This window comes from Pteronotus mesoamericanus, unplaced genomic scaffold (genome assembly GCF_021234165.1).
Source record: "Pteronotus mesoamericanus isolate MK-2021 breed Mesoamerican mustached bat unplaced genomic scaffold, CSHL_Meso_final contig_90, whole genome shotgun sequence".
Lineage (NCBI taxonomy): Eukaryota > Metazoa > Chordata > Mammalia > Chiroptera > Mormoopidae > Pteronotus > Pteronotus mesoamericanus.
In genome coordinates this window covers 18659416-18687177 of record NW_026555277.1, presented here as the reverse complement: position 1 = coordinate 18687177, position 27762 = coordinate 18659416, and the positions used below count along the sequence as shown (strand labels likewise).

At 38.7% G+C, this 27762-nt stretch overlaps 1 protein-coding gene across 1 annotated transcript in view; it reads left to right on the top strand.

The window, feature by feature from the left end:
* Positions 1-27762, top strand: part of PARD3B (par-3 family cell polarity regulator beta) — a 943196-nt gene that overhangs the window by 645985 nt on the left and 269449 nt on the right. The window contains exons 17-18 of the mRNA XM_054585774.1: positions 19144-19350; positions 20104-20341. Of these exons, the coding sequence (XP_054441749.1) occupies positions 19144-19350; positions 20104-20341 (445 nt within the window). The remainder of the gene's footprint in view (positions 1-19143; positions 19351-20103; positions 20342-27762) is intronic.

The following is a 27762-nucleotide window of genomic DNA, read 5'->3' as shown; positions in this document are numbered from 1 at the left end:
GAGATGTCTATAAATTGTGATCACTTATTTTCATTCCAGAGCCATACTTTGTGATGAACCATGAAAAGCAAAAATACATTTAAAATATTAAACCATAAGCTATTAGAGGGAGGGTAAAAGAGTCTCTTTGTGTCAGGATTTCTTCTGTCTGAAGGAATGAATAGTGGTTGCCTTTCTCTGACATAAAGTGCTTTCATATAATACTTTCTAGAGGAAAAAAATGGCTTTAGGACAAAATACAGTCACTACTTCTTTTTCTTATGCATGAACTTTGAAGCGAAAAATAACATTAACAGATTATTAAACTATTTGTCGCCAAAGAAAAGTAGAAAGTATTTTTATGCTTTGGATAATTTACAGTAGAATAAAAACCATCAAAGGCAAAGGCTTTACTTGCCCTGCTTTCAAAATTCACTAAATTTTCTTCTTCCAGAGTAATTCATGATTGTGATTGGTTTACAGACTTGTGATGTTGTTCATTATTGCAAAAGGTCTAATTTTCATTCTGAAACTTAGATTAAGTTTCAGAATTCAGCATGAAAGAAAGAAGCTATTGTAAAACACTTGTTTCTTTCCTTTTTTATTTTTTTCCTAAGGGAAGGCTTTGGTTCTCAGAGGATATCAAATTCCATTGTCGGTTCTGTAAATAAGTATCAGCAAGTCTGTTGTCTTCCCAGGCCAGGCTGTTTGTCTTATTTGTGTGTTTGTAGTAAACTAATCTACAAGTGCTTCCCTGATAAAGTTAACACTTGGTTAATTACCCAGGGCCTTGACATGTACTATAACTGCCATTTGGCAAACAAACATTTGATACTTGTCTTGGGTAGAGTTTGTTGAGACCTAGAGAAGCAAGCTCTTGATGGATGTGGGACAAACCAAATAAATACAGTATTTTATGTTCTTTTAATTCAGGGCCAAGTGGATTTGGATGAAGTGTTTATTTAGTTTGCTGGCTGTTTCAAGATGCTGTGGTGTATTGATTCCTTTTATTACTAGCAGCCGTTTAACCTAACCTCTTCCAGATCCAGTATTTTAAAAGCCATAAATTTTAACTTTACTTATGAGCAAAGGCTGAAATGCTGTGAAAGCCTTTTTATTAGTTGAGCGCCACCATTCTTGATGCTCTTGTGTCACCCATGGCAACAATATTTAGGGCTTCTTAAATTAGAGTGGCCGCTCGACTGCCGGGGAGGGGCAGAGGCAGCTATAAAATGAAGTCAGAAACGTTTCAAGGATATAGGATTCCATGATGCAATAGCAGACAGGTGCAGGAAAGGAGGGGCAGGCCTAAAGAGACAAGGACTTGGGTTGATCGTGTTAAACAAACATTTACTTTAACATCTCAGATACAGAACAACATTTAGAAACAAGAAACAGGAGACCAGGAAACCGATGAGTGAGGTGGGGCCAGAGACCCATTTTGTACAACTCCTCTGGTCTCTGTGGCCCTAGGTCCCAGGCACAACCTCAGCCTCCCGAATCATTACTAAACAAGAAATCTAATTTCTTTTCCTAAGCTCTGAAAATATGTTCTTTCTGTAGATCAGTTGGAACAAGATCTGGGAGACACTCTCTTGAGTGCTAGTGCTTAACTTTTCCTCTGAGGACAGAGAACTACTTTGTAACAATCAGCAAAACAAAACCATTTCATCTGGAAGCAGCCCAATAATTAACCTCTTGGCCAGGTTGTATACACTTTAAAGGACCTAATTTTCCATAAAAAAAAAAAGAGAAAGAGATATTACCCATGTTTACTCCTGAAATGCATCAGGAGGTGAGAATGCTTTGTATTTGGGGTTAAAGACAGAAAGAAACCAATTCCACTTCTGCGGCTTCCTGGTTTTAAGTTATGCACATCATTAGCTTTGGTCTGCTTTGTAGAACATTTCCCATCAGTTTTCTAATTATCAAAGATGTTTGTTTAAACAAATTTTCTTTCCTCAACCCCTAGACCTCTTTTTATTTGATCATGTGGCAAAACTCTAATACAGCATTAGAGAGGTTATACAATCAAAGAATCATCATTTCACCATCAGAAAAAAATTTCCAGCTACAGAGAGTAAAACTCATATTGAAATAATTTAAATTAAAAAAAAAAACTCTGACAAAATATTGAATGAGGAAATATCCACCCCATCTTCACTTTATATTTCTTTGCAGAGGAATTTAATTCAAAATGATTTGTGTTTAGACTTGGCTTGTTATTTCACCTTACTGATCTCTCTCTCTCTCTCTCTCTTTTTCACTTCATGATACCTATGGCAAAAGACTTCAGTCCTAGAATTTTAAGAATCCACTTTTTCCTTTTTAAATATTTTATTTATTTATTTTTAGAGGGAGGGGGAGGAAGGGAGAAAGAGAGGGAGAGGAACATTGATGTGAGAGAGAAACACCCATCAGTTACCTCTCATTTGTGCCCCAAATGGGAACCAAACCCACAACCCAGGCATGTGACCTGATCAGGAATCGAACTGGCAACCTTTGACTTCACGGGATGACACCCAACCAACTGAGCCACATCGGTCAGGGTGAGAGCCAGGAATTTTTAATAATTCCAGTGATTCTTATAAGATAACCCTTAATCTTTGTCTATTCTTTGGCTATTCCAATGACTTAAATAAGAAAAACAAAACATTTAAATTTCTTGCCATTAAAATTAAGTTACTTCCCCAAATCATAGGTTTTAAAAAAAAAAATTGCAATAATTGGAGACAAGTTTCTTAATAATTTGAAAAAACATTAAGGTTAAACATCAGAATTTTGCCACCTTTTACTTTTAAAAATTTACTTTCGTGGTAAATACACAATGTAATATACAGATGATTATTATAGAATTGTATACTTGAAACCTATGTAATTTTTTAACCAATGTTACCTCAATACATTTAATAAATTTTTTTGAATTTCCTAAATTCATTGGATATAGGTCCTATGCTGCCCAAATCATTGTTAGGTCTTCACAGGAAACCAAAGCCTTCAGAGGGTGTGAATCCTTACACTGCTGTGGCCAAAGGCTCTGTCTTAGTGTTTTAAGGAACCAGGTAGTCTCATTCATTCAGTTCTCTGAATTTAATGTAATTCATGAAATGCAGCAAAAAGTACATAGCATTTCTTTTCCTACAACCTTATTTGAATCAAGGTGGACCTAAGTACTTTCATTACCCAAAATATTGTTGGATCACTATTCTGTATCATAACCCTCTTTAATAACCATGCAACAAACTTTTTTAAAAAATGAATTGCAGTGCAAAATAACATACAATTTATCATCTTAACCATCTCTAAGCTTGCAGTTAGAAGTGTCAAGTACATTACATTATTGTGCAACTGACTTTTAACATACCAGATACCCTACTAAATTCCCCTCTTCCCCGCGATGAGCAGGCCACCCCTGCAGCCAGAGCCGCCTCGTATTCGATGAGCCGGGTGGTATGTTCTCCTCCATACACACACAAGGGAAAGCGGTTTTTACCTTGGGGAAGTTACTCGAATTTCTAGAAAAACTTTCAGTCGGGTTGGCTGTCATGGTGTGAATTAAAAGGTTATGTCAGAGGTTAAACTATGCAATTAAATCAAGAAAGCAGATTATTCTAGTAGCTGACATTAACTTTTGAAAAGAGACAGGATTAGCTGTACTTAGTCACATATAAACTGCACAAAGCGAACAATGGGAAAAAGATTACTTCACCAAGTACTTCCCTTAAAAGAAAATTGTTCGGTCTTGCACCTCTAATTTCTCAACCTAATTCTGTTACTTCATGAGGCTCATTATCCTTTTCCAGATTTTCACACAGTGACTGATGCATTGTTATGGCTTGTTCTTGTTTTTCTGCTGTAAGAAATAGTCCCTCCCTCCCTAAATAATTATCTGCAAATTAACTTTTTCTCCTACTGTAATAGTTGTAGGGATAGAGTGCAGAAAATAGAAATGTATGAGTGGAACTCTTTAGACAGGAGATAAATTCTTCGAGGCCACAAGAGTGTCATTTATTAAATGACTGCTACAGTCCACTAAATGGGACCCCTTTGACCTGAAAGAGTTAATGCTGTATTGAAAGTGTCTAGATTGTCCTTAGCTTTTCTCCCTTGGAAGGCACTGACCCATTAATGGAAGTAATAATAATAATAGAAAACAATCCCACTTTGCCTCCATTACTCTGAAACTGTTAATGGCATCCTAATGTTTTTTATTCTTTAAGTGTAGCTGAAAACTGACATTCGGCTCAGCTGAAATTTCGAATGTAGTATTTTTTTCATTGCCATTTTTATATCCCATGCAGAATGCTGAGTAAGGAACAAGGCAAAGGCTTATAATTGGTCTTTTAAATCATCATAAACATTTATTTTTCCCCCCATGGCTATATCTAGTGCCAATAACTCAGTCACAAGATGATGGGAAAGCTATTTAATGATGCATCACAAGCTCCTTCTAAATTCTTACCCAGAACAAGGCAGGGAAAATAAAATATGACACTTTGCTCAAAAGTTGATTTTAAAATACAAACAAAAGTAACTCTTTTTTTGTGTGAGAATATTAGCATTGAACCAAGTTGTTCTTATTATTTTTTGATGTAAATAGTTTTCAGAAAAGCTCTATGTTTTTGTGCTTGTGATATAATTAATTATTAAAATAAAATAGGGCTCTACAATGTTTGAGGCAGAACTGGGCTTCTGTCTGGGAGGCTGACTTCTATAAAAGGTGAATAATGATATTCCCGGGGCTGTCCAGAGGAGGGAAAGCATTTGGCACACAGCCTGTCAAAGAGTAAGTTCTGAATAAAGATTAGCTATTGTTATAGCTACTGAACCAAAACATTCATCCCACTTCTGGGTCCTTAGGTCATACCCACTGGGCAAATGAGTCCCCTTGGTACACGGTGCAGTTAGAATCCCCTGCCTTGTTTACTGGCCACAGAAAGAAACAAGTGTATTGGAGCAACTAAGCTCGGGCCCAGGATCACAGTCTTCAGCGCCTCATTTGGCCATGAGAGCAGGCATAAACCTGGTCCTCTGGCTGGTAGGGTCCTCTTTGCTCTTTTTTCATTCCCTCTCTCCATCCTCATCTCTGCACATCCCTTGCACCACGTGACTGCTCTATAGTAGGCGAATTGCTGGGCTTGCCCTCTCAGCTGGCCTCCGCTCTGCCCTCCCGCGCCCTCGGTCTCCAGCTCTGTCTCCAGCTTGGTCTCTCAGTCTGCCTTATGCTGCCCCTTGTTCAGGGGGCCATTTCAGCCCAGAGCCTTTTTCCCCTGACTCCCACAATTCTCTCCACATCTTGCTAAATCCTGCCCTGTTTGGGGGAGATTTCCAATGCCACATTTTGAGTTTCCATATAGACTGCTTGTTCCTGAAGAGTAGGTGTTCCCAAAAAGATACCTTTCTGTGTCTTCTTTTGATCCATTGAGTCCAGCACCTGTGGCAGATGTGGAGGAAAACACCTCCTTTTTTCTTATCAATAGCAACATAAGACATGTAGGATGCTGCAGCTTTACAGCTTTCTGTTCCATGTGTAATTTCATCGGCTCACAACAAAAAACCATGAGATTGGCATTCTGTTAACTCAGGCAAGTGGGTTAACCTATCTGTGCCTCAATTTCCTTAAACATAAAATGGGAATAACAATAGTATATACCTCATATAATTAAACAAGTTAATGCACATAAAATTACTAGTGTGTGCCTCAAAGAGGTAGTTGCTGCTGTTTTCCCCACCATTGTCATTATCATCATCGATGTTATATTTTTCATTATTCCATTTTTACTGATGAAGAAACTGAAACCCAGAGAGTTTAAACCACTTCCCTAGACCCCTAGTCTTCAAATTCCAGGTCCATACCAAAGGTGCCTCCTACATCAAATTTTACTGTTCATTGCCTTAGATAGCTTTCTGTCCATCATTTCCCCAGTTCATTTATAGATAAGTTCCTAAATCACAGTTGTTTAGAAATTCAATTAAACAAAAGCTTGAAATGAAAATGTCTATGTGACCCAAACCGTCCTCCAGAGATGTCCACCTCTTTCCTGTGAGGCAGCTCTGTCACCTCCCCAACATGAGTAGCCTTGAGAGCACAATGGGAAGATGAGGAACTTGAGTAATGTCAGTGTTACCCTTCTATCTTTAATGTCCGTAACAACATATTTAATGAGTGCAACTGTAGCTAGGTTGCTTGAACCCCTGGTCAACTATAGCAGGAATTGATTTTATTCCTCTTCTGAAAGCCCTTCTACTTTTCTAAAGTATATAGCAATTAGTAGTATGTCTATAGTTATTAGTAATGATCTGGAGAATGTCCCCCTCTTCACAGCAGTGTCAGGGGCCAAGCTGAGCAGATCAACTTAATATTGTACAATTCTTCTCAATGCTGGAGAATTTGTCTCTCGTAAAACCTACTCAGTAATAGAATAGAGTGTGCCCACCTATAGGCTGGAATAAGACATACTTCTCACTGTTGTGATCCACTCTGCACTTATGATCCTTTTTGCCAAGTAGACATAATAGCCAAGGAACAATCTTCCCTGCTCCTCAAGTGTCTGTCTGACTTAACTTTAGACAAGCAATGAATTGTTATATGGATGAAAGATTGGAAAATAGGGTATTAAGACTCTGTAGGTTACCAAAGAAACCAACTTTAAACTGGCTTTGGCAAAGAAGACCAGTCCGTTGACTCACATACCTGAGAAGTTCAGAGGAACATCAACATAAAGACCTGGTTGGATCTTGGGTCTCAGTGTCAACAGCATTCTCTCTCGCAACTCTAGTTCCTCTTGTACAATGTCATTATTACAGACAAGTAAGGCGGTGACCAGAAGTTCTGGGCTTATCCTCCAAGTAACCCCAGTACCAAAGAAGGTGACCTTTTCCTGATCATTTCACCAGGATTAGTTCTAATTAGCCTTATGTGAGTCAACAGCCTATCCCTGAACCAACCAGGAGGATGAAGCGCACTGACTGGCCATGACTGGAACATAGGCACCCTTGTGGGAAAGAATGGGGCCGACATAGTAACACAAGCACAAAACAGGGTGCTCATTCCAGATGGAAGAGTGGATACAGGGTAGAATTAAAAGGATAGGTATCAATACCAGGGACAGAGCAAAGGGGCAGATCACGATAACTGAAGAGACGTGATTCTTTTCTTGGGTCTCTACGAGCTTCCCTGAGATGGAGTAAAACAGTGTTTCCATGCACCCTAATGTTTCATTACAATCCAGCAAGAATTTCATTGCAAGAGAGATTGATCATAGACTTTCCCGAGGGGGAGTTATTAATGGAAAGACCACCTTCTTGAAACCTCATTCCCTCTGGCAAGGGCTCCTCTGGCTGAGTTATAGGGAAACTCCAGCGTGTTGTCAGATTTCACAACAACATTAAGTGAGACTTCCTTTTCATATTTGCCACCTCATTTATTTTGTGTGTCCCCAAGTTATTAGTTTTACTGCCCATTAATCATTATATATTACAAAATATAGTAAAGTGTGCTTACGAGGAGATAGCACAGGGTTTGGGCATGACAGTCACAACTTAACTGTGCCAGGAAAAAGAGTAGGCAAGGCAGGCAGGGCCCCTGTCCTACCCACCCTCAGAGGCACAGCCACAAGCACGTCTCGCCTCACAATGGACGAGGACACGTCCTCAGCCTTTCCCACCTGGTCAAGAAGGGTCTGAGGAAAGTTGCTCTGTTCACTGTGAGGGCAGGTACTAAACACCGAAATATTTTCTTTAAAGAAATTGCTTCACAAAAGCCTTCAGTCAAAATGGTAAAAAGGAAGAGAGTAGAGAATGTGTTTGTTTTTAGCCATGAGTTCTATTGCTGTATAATACAGCAGTGTTTTTTTCTCTTTAGTTTATTCTAGCTATTTCTTCTGTATTATCTTTTCTCCGAATACCAATGCTATCAAACCATTTCTCCACACACCTCCCACCAGTCTCCAGCACTGCCATTTCCCCTTCACGGACACTCCATCCATCCGATGTTTCCACCGTGCAGTAAATGTGTCATGCTTTTCCCCATTTGTGAGTGACTGTCCAACTCCGATTTCTCCCCCCTATGCTCAGTCCACCTTCAAGGACGAGTCCTGCTTCATTCATGAAGCCCTTATAGAGGGCCTCGGGCACTGTGTGCTTTCTTTTCTTTGGGCGTCCACAGGTCAAAACTGCTGCAGCCTTGAACTGTGCTACGTGTCAGCATTCTCAGCACTGTTATTCACAGAGATGCCTGTTGGCCAGTGACCCCAAAAGTCGATGACCTTGTCTGGTTTGTCATTTTGTTGATGGTGTCATGCGCTCGTCTGAGGGAGAAGAGTCACATGACTGTGAAACCACTTGCAGCCCCAGACATGGTTATTTTTATCAAGTGATTTTTAACACTTGGTTTCTTTATGGAAAATGCCTCCTCTGTAATGGATAAGTTTTTGGGGCTGTTGAAAGAAGCAAAGGCATAAAAGATCATTTGAAGTAATGAAGTGTTAAACAAAATTTTAAAAAGTGGAAGTTTTTAATAAAAGGTGAACTTTCAAAGCTAATAATGACTCAGGCCCATTGTGTATGGATATGGGGTCAAATGCCCCTGGTATTCTCTCGGTTGTAGAGAATCATTATAATAAATATGAACATTGCTCATAAAAGCAGACATATGGCACAAACCAATATTTAATGAATACTTACTGTGTGCTAGGCACCACATCAGCTCTGTACCAGATCATCTTCTAAACTGTTCTGTGAGGAGACACTATTAATATCTGTTTTACAGATGAAGAAACTGAGGCACAAAGAGGTAAGTTACCACAGTACAGGGATGGGCCTGAAACATGGACCCAACCAAACAGTTTGATTCCAGGACGTACACTTGTAATAGGTATTGCCTTAAAGATTAAATTATTAGTGGATGCTGAAGAGGCAGTTAATTAGTGAAATAAAGAGATAACATGGAGCCCATTGGCAATATAACTCTGGAGAAAGCTAGGCATCATACAATTCTAAATTCTAAAACTTGGGGGTCTTACTGCCTTTAGAGGATACTTCACAAATGTTAGGGGACTGCTCTATATTCTCTGGTGTTACCACTTCATGTATATTCATCTTGGCTTTGCTCATGGAGTATAAGATTCTGGAGGAAAATAGATGCCTTATCTTTCATTTCTGAGACATCAAAGAAAGTAGTAGGAACTTTAGCTCAAAGATTGTCAAGACCAGAGAGTCTCACATCATTTCTGTGTAGATTTGCCAAATCAATAGACCACACTTTTGTTTGTAAATTCAGGGCATTTAAAAGAAGAACTGGAAGAGAGTAGAAACCAGTGACGGTGCTGAGATTTACATAAGATAATAGTACTGTACTAAAGCACTGCCCCTCGGGAATGTTGTTCAAGTCATTGGGGAAGGGGAAATCACAAAATACAATTGGAAATCCCCTAAATGCACCTTAAAGTAAGCTAATACAACATTATTTCCAAGATGTGGCTGTATCTTCAGTCAAGCATCAGATTAACTGATTGGCTTATGATTAAGAGTGAGTGTATAAGATTTAAATTTTGAAACACAAGAGCCACATCCCTGTGATAAGATGCTAATGGCATGAGCATCAAGCCAAGACCATTATTCACACCCATTTGAATGAATATGAATACACACACACACACACACACACACACAAGAATTAATAAGTGTTGATTAGGATGTGGAGAAAAGGGAATCCTTACACACTTCTGGTGGAAATGTTAATTAGTACAGCCACTGTGGAAAGCAGTACGGAAGTTCCTCAAAAAAATTAAAAAATAGAACTATCATGTGATCCAGTAATTCCATTTATGGATATATATCCAAAGGAAATTAAATTACCATTTTGAAAATATATCTGTATTCCCATGTTTATCACGGCCTTATTCAATAACAAGCAAGGCATGGGAATTACCCAGGTGTTCACTGGTGGATGAATGGGTAAAGAAAATGTGATATACGCCCCCTAAAAAGAGGAAAATCCCACCATTTGTGACAACATGCCTGGATCTTGAGAACATTAGGCTAAGTGAAATATGTCAGACAGAGAAAGACAAATTGTGTATGATCTCACTTATATGCAATATCAAAAGAAACTGAACTCCTAGAATAAAATGGTGTTTGCTGGAAGCTGAGAGATGTGGGCAATGGGGAGACGTAGGTCAAAGTTGTAAGAAGAGTAAGTTCTAATGTATAGCATGGTAACTATAGTTAACAATACTACATTACATACTTGGAAGTTGCTCAGAGACTAGATCTTAAATGTTCTCACCCCCACGCTCCCCCTTCCCCCAAAAAAACCCCATAATTACGTGAGGGAATGGAGGTGATGACTAACCTTATTGCGGTAATGATTTCACAATACAGACATGTGTCAAATCATCACAGTGTATACCTTAAACTTACAGAGTATGATGTGTCACTTATATCTCAATGACAAATAATAAAATGTAACCCAGGAATTTAAAAAAAAAAGCAGGGACTCATAGAAAACAGTTCATTTCTCCAAACTCCTGCTCTCTTCCAAACACACATGCATTCTAGAGCACACTCCGGTTAAGTGAAATGTTGAGCGAAATTGCTCTCATTGCTTAACTTATTTTATCCTGCCTCTCCTCCCTCCTTCTCCGCCTTTGTAGCTCTCTCTGGACATGAATGCACAAGCAAATTTGGGAAAGATCAATTGCATATGGTGTGATCTCATTTTGTACAGGAAAGAACTTTGTAAATTATAAAGCAGCAAGGGAATGTTAGTTACTAATTACACTTGTCTTCTATTCCTCTTAGGACCATGCACAGTTCTGAGCAATAAAAAACAGTAAACACTCAGTGAGAGCTGACTTGATTTTGGCTTGGCATTCATTAGATTGAAATTTTGCTTAGAGTGTATCTATAAAGAAGTCATTATTTATATTAACATGAAACTGAAAAAATCTCACTTTATCTCTGTTCTGTAAATAGCTCAGTAATTGAGAATTTGAAGTTGTTTTTAGTACAGGCAGCTATAAAAAGGAAATAAAGTAGTACATCAAAAAAATACAAAAATACTGTTTGATCCTAAAAAATACAGGTACTCAGTGTATATGCTATGTAAAAATATCTTTGTGCGAATACCACCCAAGAAATCAGCTTGACCTTTTAGTTATGCTAATAGTTTTCAAAAAGTTTATTAGAATTCTTTATATTCTACTTTATTTTGAGAGTACTGTAATACACAACTCACATAACACAAAAGCCATTCAGCAATCAAAAACAGAAGAAAAATGTGTTGTTGAAGCAAGTCATCCAAAGTGTAAATGGGGATAAAGAAAGGGGGGTGGGTATCCCTGAACAGTTTGTGTGCAGAGTGAGAAGGCTGTTACCAAGATATACAAGGAGGAGCTGGAAGATAATTAAAGGTGTTCTTGACAGTGTGTAAAAATAAGATGACTTAAGGTGCATATAAGGAGTTGGAATGGCAGAAAAGGTTGGTATTATAAAGACAGAAGTCGAGAAAAAGGAATGACTATCACCAAAAGAAAGACCAAAGCATAGAGAAAATGCATGAATAGTTATAGGTAGGGTAGAAATTATTAAATCCTTGAAAGTGGTCCAAAAGAGCCTAAGGGTTGTATTAACAAAGAACAGGAAGCTATGTGTGGGCTTTGAGGAAATGAAGAGATTGCAGGGTGTGTTTCTCCAGGTAAAACTTCAATCACCCTCTTGGCACTGGAGAAAGGGGGCATCCAAGTGCTATAACCACCCTTTACTTTCACTGTCTTTATTTCTACAACAAATATTTATTTATCACCTCCCTGTAAGAAGGATGCAAAGATCAGGAAGACTAAGAACGCGGTAGGTGGCTTTTATCCATCTTTTTTTTGGTGGAGCAAATAAATGGAAATGTATTTACTATCTTTAATCTCTGTGAAAAAAATTCTCCTTGATTTAATTAAACATTTAATAATTTAAGAATGACAATCTGACAACTAAAACAAATATACTACTACAGGAACAACTCTCTCTCTATATATATATGGTCTGTCCAGAAGGTATCTAGCCATGTAATATGAAAAATAGAGGCATTTCTTGAAGAGGATACAAAATACAAAAGCATTGTATATAGGACAACAATACCTCAGTCACCATCAAAGTAGGCACCTTGGGACCTCACACAGTTCTCCCAATTGCCATTAATTGCCCCATGATGTTTTCCTGAATCTCATTGATGGTCTTAAATCTCTTCCCTTTCAAAGGTGATTTTAGTTTTGGGAAAATCCGGAAGTCACAGGTGCCAAATCTGGGCCATAGGAAGGCTGAGTCACCTGGGTAATATGATGTTTTGCCAAAAAACTCTGCACAAGGCATGATGCATGAGCATCCCAATAGTTAAAGTGAAGAAAGGCATGCCTGGTATACAATAAAAGAGGATGGATTGGGTTTAGAGAAAAGATAGATTGTCTAAAGAGATCTATAGTTTTATGGAAATGTGTGCGACTATATCCATCCTCTTGATCCTACTTCTTAGGTAGAAAACCTTGCCACTTCAGTTATTTTGCTTGGTTCTCAAAATGAGTCTTTGTTTCCAGTTAAATAATAGAAGTCATGAGGTATTCTGTTTTGTTTTGTTTAAGTAGCCACATTTCCCTTCAGAGACCCACGCTGTTTATCTAATTTTTTAATTCATTATTGTCTTGAGTGCCAATTTTGAGTGTTTTTTTTATTTGTTTGTTGTTGTTGTTGTTGTTGTTTTTAATCTAATAGAGTTTTCCTGATAAGGCAGGTAGAGGAAAAACACAAGATTAAAACAAATCAGACTATTGGGCATGAATTCTTCTGAGTTCCTCATTTGCCTTAATAGGACTTACCTGGAGATATACTGATATAGTTTTTTAAAAATCATTTAAAAAATCATGAAATTGAACCATTTTTCTTATTCATAAAAGAGAGAATAAAAGAAAAAGTGTCACAAGAATATTTTTAGTGTAATAAATTCACTATTTATTAACTTTGTTGAATGTAATTTGAGTCCAGGGAAGAAATCAAAATATGGTATAAGAATTTGACTTTGACTTTCATAAAAGAAGAAATCTTCAGAGGAGAAAATTAAAATGTATAGCGACTCTTGGCAAAGATTTAAAGACCCGTGGAGGGTCCTGACCATACACACAATCAAAGCATTAGTTGGATTTGTTCACCTAGTCTTACCATATTTTCTCTAGATCTTTTCACTTTAAAAGAGATAATGTTTGAAGACAGAAGAGAAGAGATTATGCAAATATATGAATCTTAATGAGAAGTTCATTATTGAACATTTTGACATGAATTTCAGGAAATAATAAAAAGACCTTGGGATTTATAGAGACTTAAGAGAAAAAAACTCTGCTCCTAGAGAACTTAGAAACTGCCAGTAAAAGAACTGAGGCCCGAATGACAGCAGATACTGTATAAGCCAGAGTACAATATGCCCTGTGGCAATGAATAGGGAACGGGGCACTGTGATAAGCTTGGAATGATGACCAATTTTTGGAATACTGGGCTAGGCAAGAAAGTAATTAGTCCCATTATGGACACAGCATAGATAACACAATTTGGGAAATTATACATTTGGATTTTATGGAGAGTTTTTTTTCTAGGCTAATGGATTTGCAATGATATCTGTTAAAACACATAAGCCATTTTGCTTCTGGGGAAACAACTAAAAAAATTAAATACACAAAATATTCAGTAAGTGTAATCTAAAATAAAAATACAAAGTGGGATATGTTGAAATATGACATCGTGTTGTGACTTCCTACTTAAAATTTATAATAATTTTTCATTCAAAGAGTTTTAAGGCTATTAATTTCACATCACAACTCCCCATGAAACAAGTAAAGTACTTCTACTGTATTTGCCCAAGTTCATTGCTTATGATATAGAAAGGCCAAAATGATAATGAAAGCAAGCTCTCTTGACAAATTCCTGGCCTTTTCAAGTTTCACGCTGTGACCCCTAGATAGCATTGTAATCATTTTGATCCCCAATTTACAACAGGGCGTAATTCCTGTATTTTAGAGGGGGAGGTTGTAACATAATTAATTTTCACTGAGTACCTTGAGGACCATCGATGTTATTGAAATGTGCAGATTCATACATACATTATTTATTGTTAATAATCATAAGTATTTTTAATTATTAAACTTGACCTGGGAGAAAAACTTGCCATGTATCTGAAAGTGAATACCTTCCCCAAAATAATTTCTTACGTTTTAATAAGAATGTATTCGAAGCAATTTCATCAATAATGGAAGATCAAATTACTGGTCTTCTGGATGAAAACATTCTTTTCATGTGAGATTTTAATGCTAGAATAGGAAGTTCAAACATTGCCAGTGAAATCTCTGACTAATTAAATGATTATAGCCTAAAGGGAAGGGCAGCCAAGGCCCCATTATTGATCTTCCTATGAATGGCCTCTATGTGTATGAGGCTATGTGATGACCACATGGACACACACACACACACACACACACACACACACACCCCTTACTTCAAAAGAAAAGTGTAAGGAGTTATTTGCCAAAAAATCAGATCAACTTTTAAATAAAAAAAAAAAGGATATTGTTTCTGTAGGAAGCCCTTTTCAGCTTTTTGCAGAAAAAATAGTTGTATTTAAGAACACACTGGTAGATTGAACCCTTGCACTGTGCTGGGCCTTCACTTATTCAGATGTTTGGAGATAACAGTAATAATAATTGTTACCACTGTCTTATGAGCACATACGAAGTGCCAGGCACTCTTCCCTCCTTGCTTATTCTCATTTTACAGATTAAGAAACTGTGGCTCCATGGGTTCAATAACTCAATAAGTAGTAGAGTCGGGCATGTTGGGATTTTCTACACCCTCTCCTTGTAACACCTCACAATGAGACATTACTCTCTAGACTGTTTTCTCTGTTATCCGACCCACCTGCCTTGTAGGGAACCACCAGCTGTTCTCAGCCCGAGGGCAGCCGCAGGAATCCCAGGCTGAGTCTGGGAAATCAGGGCTCACACCCTAACAGCCCTCCTGGGAGGACTTTCCGTGGCACAGGATGTTGAAATGGACTTTCTAGCTGGGAGGCTGGCACCGTGGTTTCTCAGTGTTAAGAATCTGCTCCGCAGCGGCCCCTCTCCCCCTAACGCTGTGCTCCCCTCTGTTCACATTTTTGTGCCTGTGGGAGGGTCAGCAGCACCTTTAAACCTTTAATTCTCTTCATAACACTGTGTTTCCCTGGATGGCATGGAGTAGTGGATGGTTTGAGGGCTGGTGGGGCCGGAAGACAGGACCCTGAAATTTCCCTTTACTCGGTGTGAGGAAGGCTTGCGGGACCAAGTCAAGACAGTCCCCATGATTTGAGAATAGAAGAATCTTTGAAAGTGTTATAACATCTTTTTTTAAATGACTACAATGGTATTTCTTTATGAGGCCTTTATTTTAAGGGAGTATTTGGCATATGGAACTTTAAGAATATTTTTATTATACCACCTTCAGAATAATTTTTAACACGTAAGATCCCTCTTCTAGCACCCTTGAAAGCTATATCATTTATTGTGATATCATTTTGTTTATATCATTGTTATATCATTTATTGTGAGAAGTTTAGGTAGGTCAATTTCATATTTCTGGTGGCAAGACAAGTTTATCATGATCTTAGAGAACATGGTCACTGGACATAGAAGTTGTAAGTTAAAAAATAAAGCCTTGTTACTGAACTTTGGAAGAAGATTTGTTCATTGGTATTTGCGACTAACCTAAGCTGGTCTGGAACTCATTGAACAGTCATACTCAGATTAGTTCTGTAGCTGCTCAAAGCAGGACAAGTAAATGCTCAAATTTGGACAAAGTCCATCCCGTGACTGATCACACGTGGTATTCATAGATCACTCTCTCAGACAATTACTTAAACTCAGCCACAGCCAATACCATATCAGCTACAGATGAAAACGTGAGGAGTGATCATATTTTAGGATGACTTCAATGGGATAGAATGAATAAAGTTTTTATTTTGATTAATTACTTAATTTATATTATACCCTTCAAAGAGACCTTTACTTTTTAGTGGGAGCCCAGAAAAAAAATATATGATTTGGGTAAATAGGCTTAAAATAGACAGTGAATATTCTCATTTTAAATGCAACAGAATTACCAAACCAATGTGAACCCAAGCTAGAACTGGTATGGATAGGAGTAGGGAAGAGGGATTGAATGTGACCATTTATTTCACATCATAAAATCTTTACATGATAGAGACGTTTATTCCAAGTGTTTTGTTGGCATTTAGTGCTGCTGTCCATCAATTGACATAACAACCCCTCCCCGTAACATTGGCCTTTTGCCAGAAGCCTTTTGACACATAGAGGAAACGTGAGCCGCGGTCAGTGTCCCTGTCAGAGTCCCCTTTCACTTGGAGAGACAGTCCCGTTAGGTCGATGTGCCTGTAAGCCCTTGTAAAGACTTTCCTGAATTTGGATTCTTCACTCTGCCATCAGCCTCTCTTCCACTGCTGCATCCTGTTTACTCCCTAGGAATAAATGCAAATGTTTTTCCAAGCCTGAAAACCCCTGAGTCCACATTACAACCTAGGGGACTCAACCACCCTTTTTGCTCTTAGGTTTACTATGTACTGTTCAATACACCCAAGAGAGCTCGGTTGCAATTTTGGTGAACATCCGTAATTTGTGACTTCTATTTACACAAAGTGAATTCCTTGCTGGCTTTATTAATTCTGCAAAATCCAGTTTGCTTAGCACCAGTAACACTGTATTTGTTTCTTCTCAAATATAACTTCTTTCTAAGCTTCAGATGAGCTCCTTTCAGATAACATGCCATATATCTTCGATGATTTATTCACTTTCATGTTCCTTGGAATTTATTGTTAACGGTTGATGTGAATACATACAGTTTGGTTTCTAGTGTAATCTGCTGGATGGCAATTAATAAATAAAAGATGGTTACTATGTTGACAGAAGAATGAGCATTTCTCAGATACTTTTCATCTTCACGTTTTCACCAAACTTCATACCAGACATCCCTAGGGCTTGATGGTGTAAAATATTTTCTGTAAACTCCAAAGCTGTTACTGTTGCTTCAACACCCCAAGCCTTTGGGTTGCTTTTTGTTGCTTGTCAGAAATGATCTTATTCAATTTCTGTTTCTTCAGCTTACCATCCTTCCTGGGAATATAAGGAAAATCTTCCTTTCTGGATTTAAATGTATTCTCTGTATTTATGATTTGCAAGTGATACTGAAATATGTCTCTGAAATCTCTTATAATTTTGCTTTTGCTTAGTCACATTTCGGTTGCATTTATGGGCGATACACTGTCACTCTATAAAATGCAGTATGCATTGCCATCATGCATATTGTTCAAAATGCAAAATTGCATCCTGTAAGTTACTGTTTAAACTGTAAACAAAAATCCAATTTTTGCAGTTTGCCTGCTTGACTAGGTTCAGGGCTAATCTAAACTAATACTCTTTAAATTTTAGAGATGAGCAGTCTGTATCCTCGCTTCCATGTCTTGACCACCATCATGTCGAGAACAGAGGCCATGTGCTCCTTTGGGCACTACGAAGCAGGAAAGCTGGGGGGAGCCTGTCTCAGGACAGTTCCCAGCTCTGACGTTATGAAGTGTGTAACTTTGGACGAGGTATTTCACTGCTCTGTGCCTCAATTTCCTCTTCTTGAGACTCACAATAGTGCAATAACACAACTGTCAGGATTATAGTAAGTTATTATAAGTAAAATACTTCGGACTAAGCATTGTTAGCTGCCAGCATTCTTGTTGTTATTTTGACTATTCTTAATATATACAGAACATACAGAAAAGTGGGCATTGTTCTTTAATGTTACGTGTGTTTATATAGGTATTTCATCTTTGTTGTAGTTCTTTGTTGTACCACCTAGTACTGTGTTAAGCAGTCAGTGGTAGTATTAACGGTGAGGGCAGTCGTACAGCAGAAAGAGTGATCATAGTAAAAAAAGATAACACTGCTTAGTGAGCCTTACTGTATGCTACTTATTGAAGTATAGGTACTTATGCACCTACCTCTTAATATGCACTCAATATATATCTACTGAAAAACTGCAAAGTAGTTTAATTCCAGTGATGCAAGTACAGCCTTGTCATAATAATAATCTCCTTCATAACTGGAGAGGATTGTGAGTTTTGGCTCTGGTGGAAAAGAGCCCCAATAAAATTCCTTCCATCTTTAAAGAAACCTGTGCTGCTGGTATTTACACAGCTTAATCCTGTTATGGACAACTGGGAGCGTGGCTGTGGGTGGGAACAGAGGTCAAGGCCAAGGCCTGGGTGAAAGGGGGCAGAGGCAGGGCAAGACAAACAGTTCAAGTGAAAAATATCATATATCAGAACATAAATGATTAAAACTTATTTAGGTTTCACTTTTATTTTTTTAGAATATTATGTTGCATCAAAGTTGCCCCTTTTGTAAGTATCTAATTAGAAATAATTTGTAGTGATAAACACTGACACAGAAAAGTTGTTTTCATTCTTGCTTTGCTTTATTTATCTGTAGACTAAATAAATTGCATTCACCATACATTAAAAGTCACCAGAACAAGGTAAAGTATTTAATCACAGAAACTGAAATCACACCAGTGTTCTTTGATCTCTGTGCATAGTATGGTACTTAATAATTATAAAAACAGTGATGGAAATAATAAAAGCTACAGTGTGTGGAATGCTTGTGATGGGTCCTGGGAGAAAAGAGTTTATTATATTAGGTGCTCTGTGTATGTGTATGTGTGTGTGAGTTTGTGTATACACACAGCCATATACACACTCTCATACATATAATCTCTGCAGGCTGCTATAAACTTGCAAATTTATATGTGTGTGTGCATGCGCGTATATATATGCACACATATATACTTATTTTTATATACGATATCATTTTAAATCTTACCGCAACTTTATATCAAAGGAAACTAAGGCTCAAAGAACCAAACCATTTGCTTGAAGCCACAAAAAGAGGCAAAGCTTAGGTTTCTCCTCAACTGCCACCACTTAACACCCCTTTTTGTAAGCTGCCCAACCAGAAATACCTTTGGAACAACAAACTCTTCCAGAAGACCTCACTACCTCCATAGGGAAAAGGTAACATTTTGCCCTTTCTTTTCCAGAATCACCAAGCAAAGATTTCGGTCCAACTCTGGGTTTGAAAAAGTCCAGTTCCTTGGAGAGCCTGCAGACGGCGGTTGCCGAGGTCAGGAAGAATGAACTTCCCTTCCACAGGCCCCGACTGCACATGGTCCGCGGCCGAGGCTGCAACGAAAGCTTCCGAGCAGCCATTGACAAATCTTACGACGGACCCGAAGAATTAGAAGCTGGTAGGGCAACATGCTTCCTTAAATGGTTTCTTCGTCTCATTATTATCCATGAATCACAGGCAAGAATGTGTGCTTAACTACGAAGAAAAATGATTTAAGGATCCCAATTATATTTTTGATATTAAAAGTAATTCATTTTCCTGATATGTTTTGCCCTTTGGCTTAACGAACATGGAATTGGATAAGGCAATATGCAATTTATTTTACAGTGCAAACGCTAAAGAAATGTTCTCTTTCACTTTCCTACAAGGACCAACTGTCATTTGCCCTCAGGGTGGGAGCACTAAGTATGCATTTCTTGACATTCTTATTGAAGTCATTAGAAGCAGCATCAACCCGAGGACTGACTGCATTAATTGGGTGGAAGCAGTTGGGTTATTTTTGTACTCAAAAACCTCTCCTGGAAATAACTCACCCCATTTGTTTCCTACCCAGGGTGTGTGCTTGTCTGAGCTGATCAAGGTTAACAAGCTGACTTTCAGAGAGGTCACTGTTGTACCACCTACCAAACCTGAGAGACTACGAGCCAGGCAACCAGTCACCTCCCACTCCCATCACCAAACCTTGCTTGAAGTCACCAGGTTTAGGCAGTTGTCTCTTCAAAGGGTGCAAGTAGCCCCGTGGAAGAGTAGAGCTCCAGAGTGCTGTTATCCATTCTTCTGTATTTTACATTTTAACTTTTCTTGATATACAAGCAGTAAGTGCCCCTGACCACGTGTATTAATTGTTTGGTTTTTTTTTTTCTCTGTACAGACGGACTGTCTGAAAAGAGCTCGCACTCCGGCCAAGGAGCTCCGAACTGTGACTCTGCTCCTCAAGGGAACTCTGAGCTAGAGGACATGGAAAATAAAGCCAGGAAAGGCAAAAAACTGAAAGAGAAAGAGAAGAAAAAGGAAAAGGGTAAATTGAAAGTCAAGGAGAAAAAGCAGAAAGAGGAAAATGAAGATCCGGAAAGGAAAATAAAGAGGAAGGGATTTGGTGCCATGCTGAGGTATGGACTTGCTTGGAAGGTTAAGTCGCTTTTGTTTTTCATTTCTTTGTTTCTCCTTGTAAAATCATTCATTTGTGTGCACTCCAGGGGAAAAAATTGCAAGCTTTCCTTTCTTTTTGGCTAAATGCATAAAAATTTAAACAGAGGATGTGCTTGCTCCTTTTCTGCAGAGGCAGAAGGAAGCTTCTTGGGTGGCTCCAAAACTCACAGTGACAACAGGAAGCTGTTATGTATCTATGGCCTAAGAAAAGCCAATGCTTGGTAGAGACAGGGCAATTCCTGGGGCCCTCGGTACCTAAGTGTTACGTGGATAAATTAAATACAAGTCCTAAGTAGTGTAAATGAAGTGCACCCTCGTTCCCACCCTAGGATCCTAGGTGCGTGTGCGGGCAGGCCTGTAGGGTGCATTAGCTGTTGCCGATAGAGGCTCCAGTGGAGATGTCACCAGACCTGGGTCTGAATTCGCAGTCCTCTGCTCGGCAGCTACTGGGCTCCACACACATAACTTCCCTGAGCCTTATTTTCTCCACTTTCGAAACGAGGCTAGCATTCCTGCCCTCCTGGCGCAGTGGGGTTTAGGGACAAGATTTCATGTGCAATCACCCCATTAACTAGGCGTGGCTCAGCAGGGTCCAATCGGAAAACAACCTGCGGTCTGGTGTCATGATCACACCTTTTCCTGTTTCTCAGTCTCTGCAACCAGGAGGAAGGGAAGAGCACTATTAAAACAGAGTTTTATTTAACCGTTTGTATCTGGTTTTATCGGGCTGTCGGGTGCCCTTTTGTAGGCCACTACTGTGGATTTTTCAGGGGGCTCCCTGCTGCACCAGTCACCTATACAGGAGTTTCATCTTCTCACTGACTTCCGGAGACCCTCTGATCTCAGGCGGTACAGCCCTGGAGCCTCCTCATCCCAGCCAGCAGGCTTTGGTTCAAGGTGGTTTTAGCCTGACTGCCTTCCACAGCATCTCCTTGGCTCACTGGAATTGTGATCTCTTGTGCCTCTACACAATAGAAGTAGAGCCTGTTCCCACTGATCTTTACCTCCTTCCCCCACCACAGGCATCTTCAGAATGCTCCAGGGCAGAGTCAAGCATGGCTTTTCCACAGTCCTGGCTCTTCCACTTTCAATCTAAGTTATGTTGAGGAAGTTATTTAATCTCTTTGTGTCTTCTCATCTGAAAAATAGGAATCATAATAGAACCTACCATTATTATGAAAATGTTATTTGTTTACTTGCATATAATATGCTTAGAATAATGACTGGCAAGTAATAAACATTCCATAAACAGTAATTATTGTGGTAAGCAGGATAATGGTCACCTAAACATATACATGTTCAATCCCTGGTACCTGTGAGTATATTATGTTGCACAGCAGAGGAGAATTAAGGTTGCTGATCAGCTGACCATAAAATAAGGTGGTTGTCCTGGATTTTCCCCCAAGGGCCCAATGTAATCCCAAGGGGCCTTAAAAGTAGAAAAGGAAGATGTGACTATGGAAGAAAGACCTAGAGAAATGCTCTCTATATATTTGCTGGCTGTGAGGTTGAGGGAGGAGGTCATGAGCCAAGGACAGTGGGCAGCCTCTAGGAGGTGGAAAGATCAAGGGCTCGGGCTCTCTCTGGAGAGTCTCTGGAAAGGAACGAAAGCCTGCCGACCCGTTACTTTCAGCCCACTTTTATTGTTTAAGCCACTAAGGTTGTGGTGTTTTTTTTTACAGCATCTGTAGAAAACTAATATAATTATTATCATAATTATAACTATTTCTATAATGTCTTAGTTTTATAATTTACAAGGACAAAAATCCTCTTTAATCTAAGGTGTTAAAAACACTATAAAGGTTTAATTAGAGTAGTCTATAAATATAAAAACTGTTAGAGCTTCCCATTTTCTAGAACATCACTAAATTAAGCCTTAACTCTCTATTTTATTTCATATTATTTGATTGCAGGTTCATACTCCATTGTCCCTAACACAGAGCTGACTTTTCTGTAGTTCAGTATATGCTCTGTTTTCCTCTGGTAGAAATCACAGGGCCTCCTAGGTCCTTTAGACATCTTAGCAACTCGGGGTTTGTTCCTGTCTACTATTTTAGCAAAATTAAGATCTGAAAGGTGGTGTTTGATTTTATCTCTGGTGTAAAAATAGCAAGTGTTTTCCATAGCCTTTTGCATCTGAGTTTGCGAGCATATTGGAGCTTCTGCTACTTGCACATTTTCAACAACAAAGAACACAAAAGCTGTTACCATTAGCCAACAGATTTTGCTTTAATTCTCATCTGTTGCTCAGATGCTATTGACTTAGTTTCTTTCTTATTTAAAAAAGATTGATTGCTTTAAGGTTCTCTAGGAGTTAGATGTGTGGTTTAAATATGTATTATTTTTTCCATTATCTGCATTTCATGGATGGTCACTTTCCTGAACCTAGGGCTTTAATATAGGTTGTGAACTTGTGCCATGCACCATGGCACCTGGCCAAGGGTGTGAATGAGGACCGAAATTCTGCTTGCTTCTCCTCACCAAGACTCGCTTCGTGGAAGTGTGAATACGTTGACCATGGTTATACTTGTAAAAAGCTAAGTGCTGTGTGCTTTGCTGATACGACCCAATCCATTCATGTCAATGATAAGAAGTAAATGGTACAGATTAGCTCAGGCAATTTAACCTACTCCTGATCCTTTGGAAAAAATTACCAGAGATCTCATTAATTCATATCTTTACATGTGTTGCCTGGTTCCAGGATGCTTATTCTTTGTTGATTTCAGAATGATTCCTTGCAGATTCAACTATAGCTCTTACACAGGCCATATATTATTGTGGAAAAATATGCAGTTCTAAAACCTACCGACTTTAGTACTTGTCCCATATCCTGTTTGCCTACTGTTGAGAGAGAACTATAGGGATCAAGCTGCTTAAATGTCTCCGTTACCTATTTGGGTGCCTTCAGGCCTTGCACTCGGTGTGGCACCGCCCTGCACAAAGACTGCGTGAGGCTCCTGGCAGCCCAAGGGTGACTGGAGCTCAGACCCTCAACAGACATGCCCGTGGCTCTGAGTCTTCAGCCACTTTCCCGGTGTCTGGCAGATACCTCCTGAGCACTGAAGAGACATGTGCTTTGGCTAACAAAAGCTTGCCCTATGTAGAGTGAGAAACCCAGAAATCAGTCCCTGTTTTCTTAGTTATTTAATAAATCTTCTCGATCCTTGTATTCTTTACATTGAATTCAGCCATAGATTTGTGTTTAAAATCCATAGCTTTTATATCATAGCTGCTGTATTTTCCTCAATTGTCAACTGGTTTTGGACCCTGAATGGAAAACCTTGATGTTGTTGATCAAATACCTTTTTATCTATGTTTCTTTGTGTGATTTGGCACTCAAAGGAATTGTGCCTAGTAAACTCCTTTTTAATGGATTAACAAAGAACACAGTGTAGAACCTGCCAATAGAAACTCCATCTCTGTTTTTAAAATTTATTTGCTTAATTTATTTAATAACATGCATTGAATGCCTACTCTCTGCCAAGCACATTAATAATTATTCTTCATTTATTCAACTATATTAAAAGCATGCTTAGCATCTGGCACTGTTCTAGACCCTGACCATATGAAGTTTCTGCTTTTATGGTAAATTTCTTGTCTTAGTGAAGGCAGAAAAAATGAGACTTTTGAATATTTTGACTTTAAAACAAAAACAAGCAAAGTATTGCATAACCATGTAAACTACTTGTAACAATGACTTTCTCAGGAAGTAGTGAGCCATTTGCCTAGTATACCTCTGGGACAAAGCAGTACCTTGTCAGCTCATGGAAATTAGCAGTCATTTTATTCTGTGCCAAATAAGACATCCAGGCAGTAGCTCTTGTGGAATTTACATTCCAGTGACGGGGAGAGAAGAAACAACTAACTCAAAATAATTGAGATTATTTCAGATTATAGCAGGTGCTATAAAGAAAGTAAGAAGTCAGAAGAGATGGTGCCATCTCACCTTCGGTAACTGTCTTCACAGGTACTAGAGCATGCATCTGCCCAGGCTACACTGAATTTTTAGCAGTTATGTTATCAGAACTTCACACGCTGTGGTACTAATGCCAAATCACGTTATGCTTGCTTTTTCAAAAAAAATTTGTGCAGCATATGAATATGGGAAGGTTATTTTTAAACCAACTTCACATAAAGTTATCACAAAAAACTAAGCCAAAATAGGTCTGCTTTAGTATACAAAGCCCTATTATATCTGAAGGAAACATTCTAAAGAAATGTGGTCTTGAATCTAAATGGTGAACTTGGGTTGCAGCTGTTTGTAACAACTCTATTCCTCCTAGCCCATCAGTTGAATATTCCTTATTGTTCCTTCTTAGCTCAGCTAATGCAGGTATGCCCTAAGGATACACTGCTTCTGTGTCTACACAGAAAAACCTAAAACATGAACCCTAATGACAGAGGTATTTTTAAAAATCTAGAGACAACAACATTTTATTTATAAGCTTTGCAAATCTAAAGCATCCATGGTCATTTGCTTTATGCCAAAATATACTATATATCTCATTGAAATTAGGGCAACTCTGTATAATGGCAGCTTTCTGTGAATTCAAAAAAGAACACTCCTATGTGCTCACACATAGACACATGCACACAAACACACACCCCCTCGTCCTCCACCACCACAAGTGGCACAGACATCGCCGCTACCCAGTTAATACTGAACCTAGTTAAATAACTGTCTCTTACAGGCTCTGAATATTTAAATCTCCAGACCTTCATTAATCCCTCCGAGTCTCAGTCTACGCACCAGTAAACTGGGGATAATAGCACATTCTTAAATCATTGTGTAAAGAACAATTTATATAAACAAAGCTGCAATGCTATCCTGCCTGACTTGGTAGGTGTACTGCGTGTCTTCTGCCATGGCCCCGGCCCAGACAGCCAACCATCCGATATTGCCTTTGACATGAAGCCCGCTAAATTTCTGTTTTGATTTTTTATTTTCCCTCTGATCTCTACTTTGTATTTCAGGTGTGCATACTGTTTTCTCTTTAGGCTGGACAATTTTGTATAATAAACTGCAATAAATAATGACATAGGTAAAATCATTCAGTCATTTATATTTTATAGGCTTTGCCTCACCCCGTCTAAAGGTAACCGTGAACTATTTTCAAAGGTTATCTAATCACTTGGTGGTGCCGAATACAGATGAAAATGGACTCAAGTAGAGAAACAGGGTTTTTTTTTTCCTTTTTTTTTTTCTTCAAGTATTTGAGAACTGAGTAGGTGGATGAGTTTTGGACTTGATATTCTTAATGCACGGCTCATAGTTATTTCATTGGGCTGCCTTGGAAGTTGCCTTATCATATATTCCCCATAAAGATACATTTTGACTCGATTTTTAAATTAGGTTAGATAGAGACTGAATACTTATATCTCCAGGGAGCATGACATCTTTCATACACTTCTCTTTACCTTCATCCCGTAACGGCTGTTATAGGTCTTGTGTACAATAAATGTAATGTGGGTTGTTCCTGTCATTACCTCTTTCTAGACAGTGGATGTAAAATGCCTGGGTATCCCTTCAACTTCATGAGTAGGAAGGCTAACCTAGCTAATGTAGCCAGGCCAATGAAATTTTAACAGTCATTTCTCTAAAGGCAAAAGGCCAACAGCAGGCTAGAGTTAAGGAGCTTTGCTTCATGAAGTAGAGGTCAGTTTGAAACATGAAATTTTAAATGAGAAATGAAAGCAAAGTAGGTCAAAGTTCTTAATTCAGCTTCAAGCTGGATGTAGAAATACTTAAACATTGAATACAGAGAACCTTACAAATCAGGGCAAAATGGCTGCGTGTATTGAGCCTGAGAGAAATATGTGGCTTTGGCAAAATAATAATAACAGTACGAATAATTTGCATGCCAAAGGCTACTATGAGTACAGCTATCCATCCTTTTCTCCATGGCTTTCTGTAATTACAGAGGAAAAGAAACAGGAACTGAACAAAAGTTGGAATTTTGTTAGGTTCAATTTTTTGTCTCTTTGGTAACTGAATTTTCTCACCTCACAGCTCATCTTACATTATTTACACTCTCTTTCACAATATGAGCCAGGAATATTTTGTTTCTTCATTTTGTTAATTTGCCAATTTTCCTTTGCGCTAAGTGTCCTGGCAATTTTAATTATTCATTCAAGTTGCAAGAGCCTTGACACTTTTTTTGTTTTCATTATTACTATCACAGACCTGAGCTTAGAATGCTACATTTTATGACCAGCAGTGTTGAGCCCATAACAGAATTGCGAAGTAGAGAGCATAATATACTGATACTGACTTGGATTAAACCCAGTGGGGTGACAGCTGATAATATTTGTAGATTTATGTATTATACATCCTAGCCTTTGCTCATTTGCAACTAAGCACCAGAGAGAGCTATAAGCACCTTAATAGGAATAAATTGTAAACAGGAGAGCATAAAGAAGTGACTGAGGGTGCCTGTGTGAATGGGGCAGGTGATATGAAATGACGGAAATAGATGCAAGGAAGGTAACTAAAAAGCATAGATTACAGTTGGATCAAACAAATTTAGGCTTGTTTTGTTGGCATTTATTTCTTCACAACAACAAAACCCAGGGACAGATGGGCTACTCCTCTGAGGGACTGAGTGCAAAAATCAAACGGGCTGCTGCAGTGCCCAGGGTGCAGAGTTTATTTGGTGTCTGACTTCATTAATTTTTTTTTTTTAAATTTTGCCAGTCTCCCTAATGATTGCCTCAATAGAAAACAGCTAGATTCTCATATCTACTTTTTTAAATGACAGTTTTATTGAGATTTAATTTACATACCCTCCCATTCACTGATCTGTAGTATACAAGTCAATGGTTTTTAGTATATGAGGCCTGTTCGGAAAAAGTCCAGCGCAAATGAAAACAGTTTGCGCGACATCAATGTAACCTGGCAGCCAAGGAGAGTGGACTGGAATGCACGTGTGTGAACAATGGTTACTTCACTGTACTAGTCAGTGGGGTGGTAAATGCCATTGAGTGAACATGTGTACTCTGTGGCTGTCGCATTCAAAATGACTAACCAAGTAGAACAAGGAATCCACATCAAATTTTGCATTAAGCATGACTATTCCTCCACAGAAACTATTTGCATCCGAATAGTTTCAGAAGGACAGCTATGGGCAACTGGTGATTGGCAGCTTCATCATGACAATGTTCCTGCTCATGCATCACATCTCGTGTAGAGTTTTTTTGTGAAACATCAAATCACCCAGGTGACTCAGCCCTCCTAAAGCCCAGATTTGGTGCCCTGTAACTTCTGGCTTTTCCCCGAACTAAAACCACCTTTGAAAGGGAAGAGATTTCAGACAGTTAGTGATTCAGAAAAGTATGACAGGGCAGCTGATGGTGACAGGGAGAACTGTGCGAGGTTCCAAGG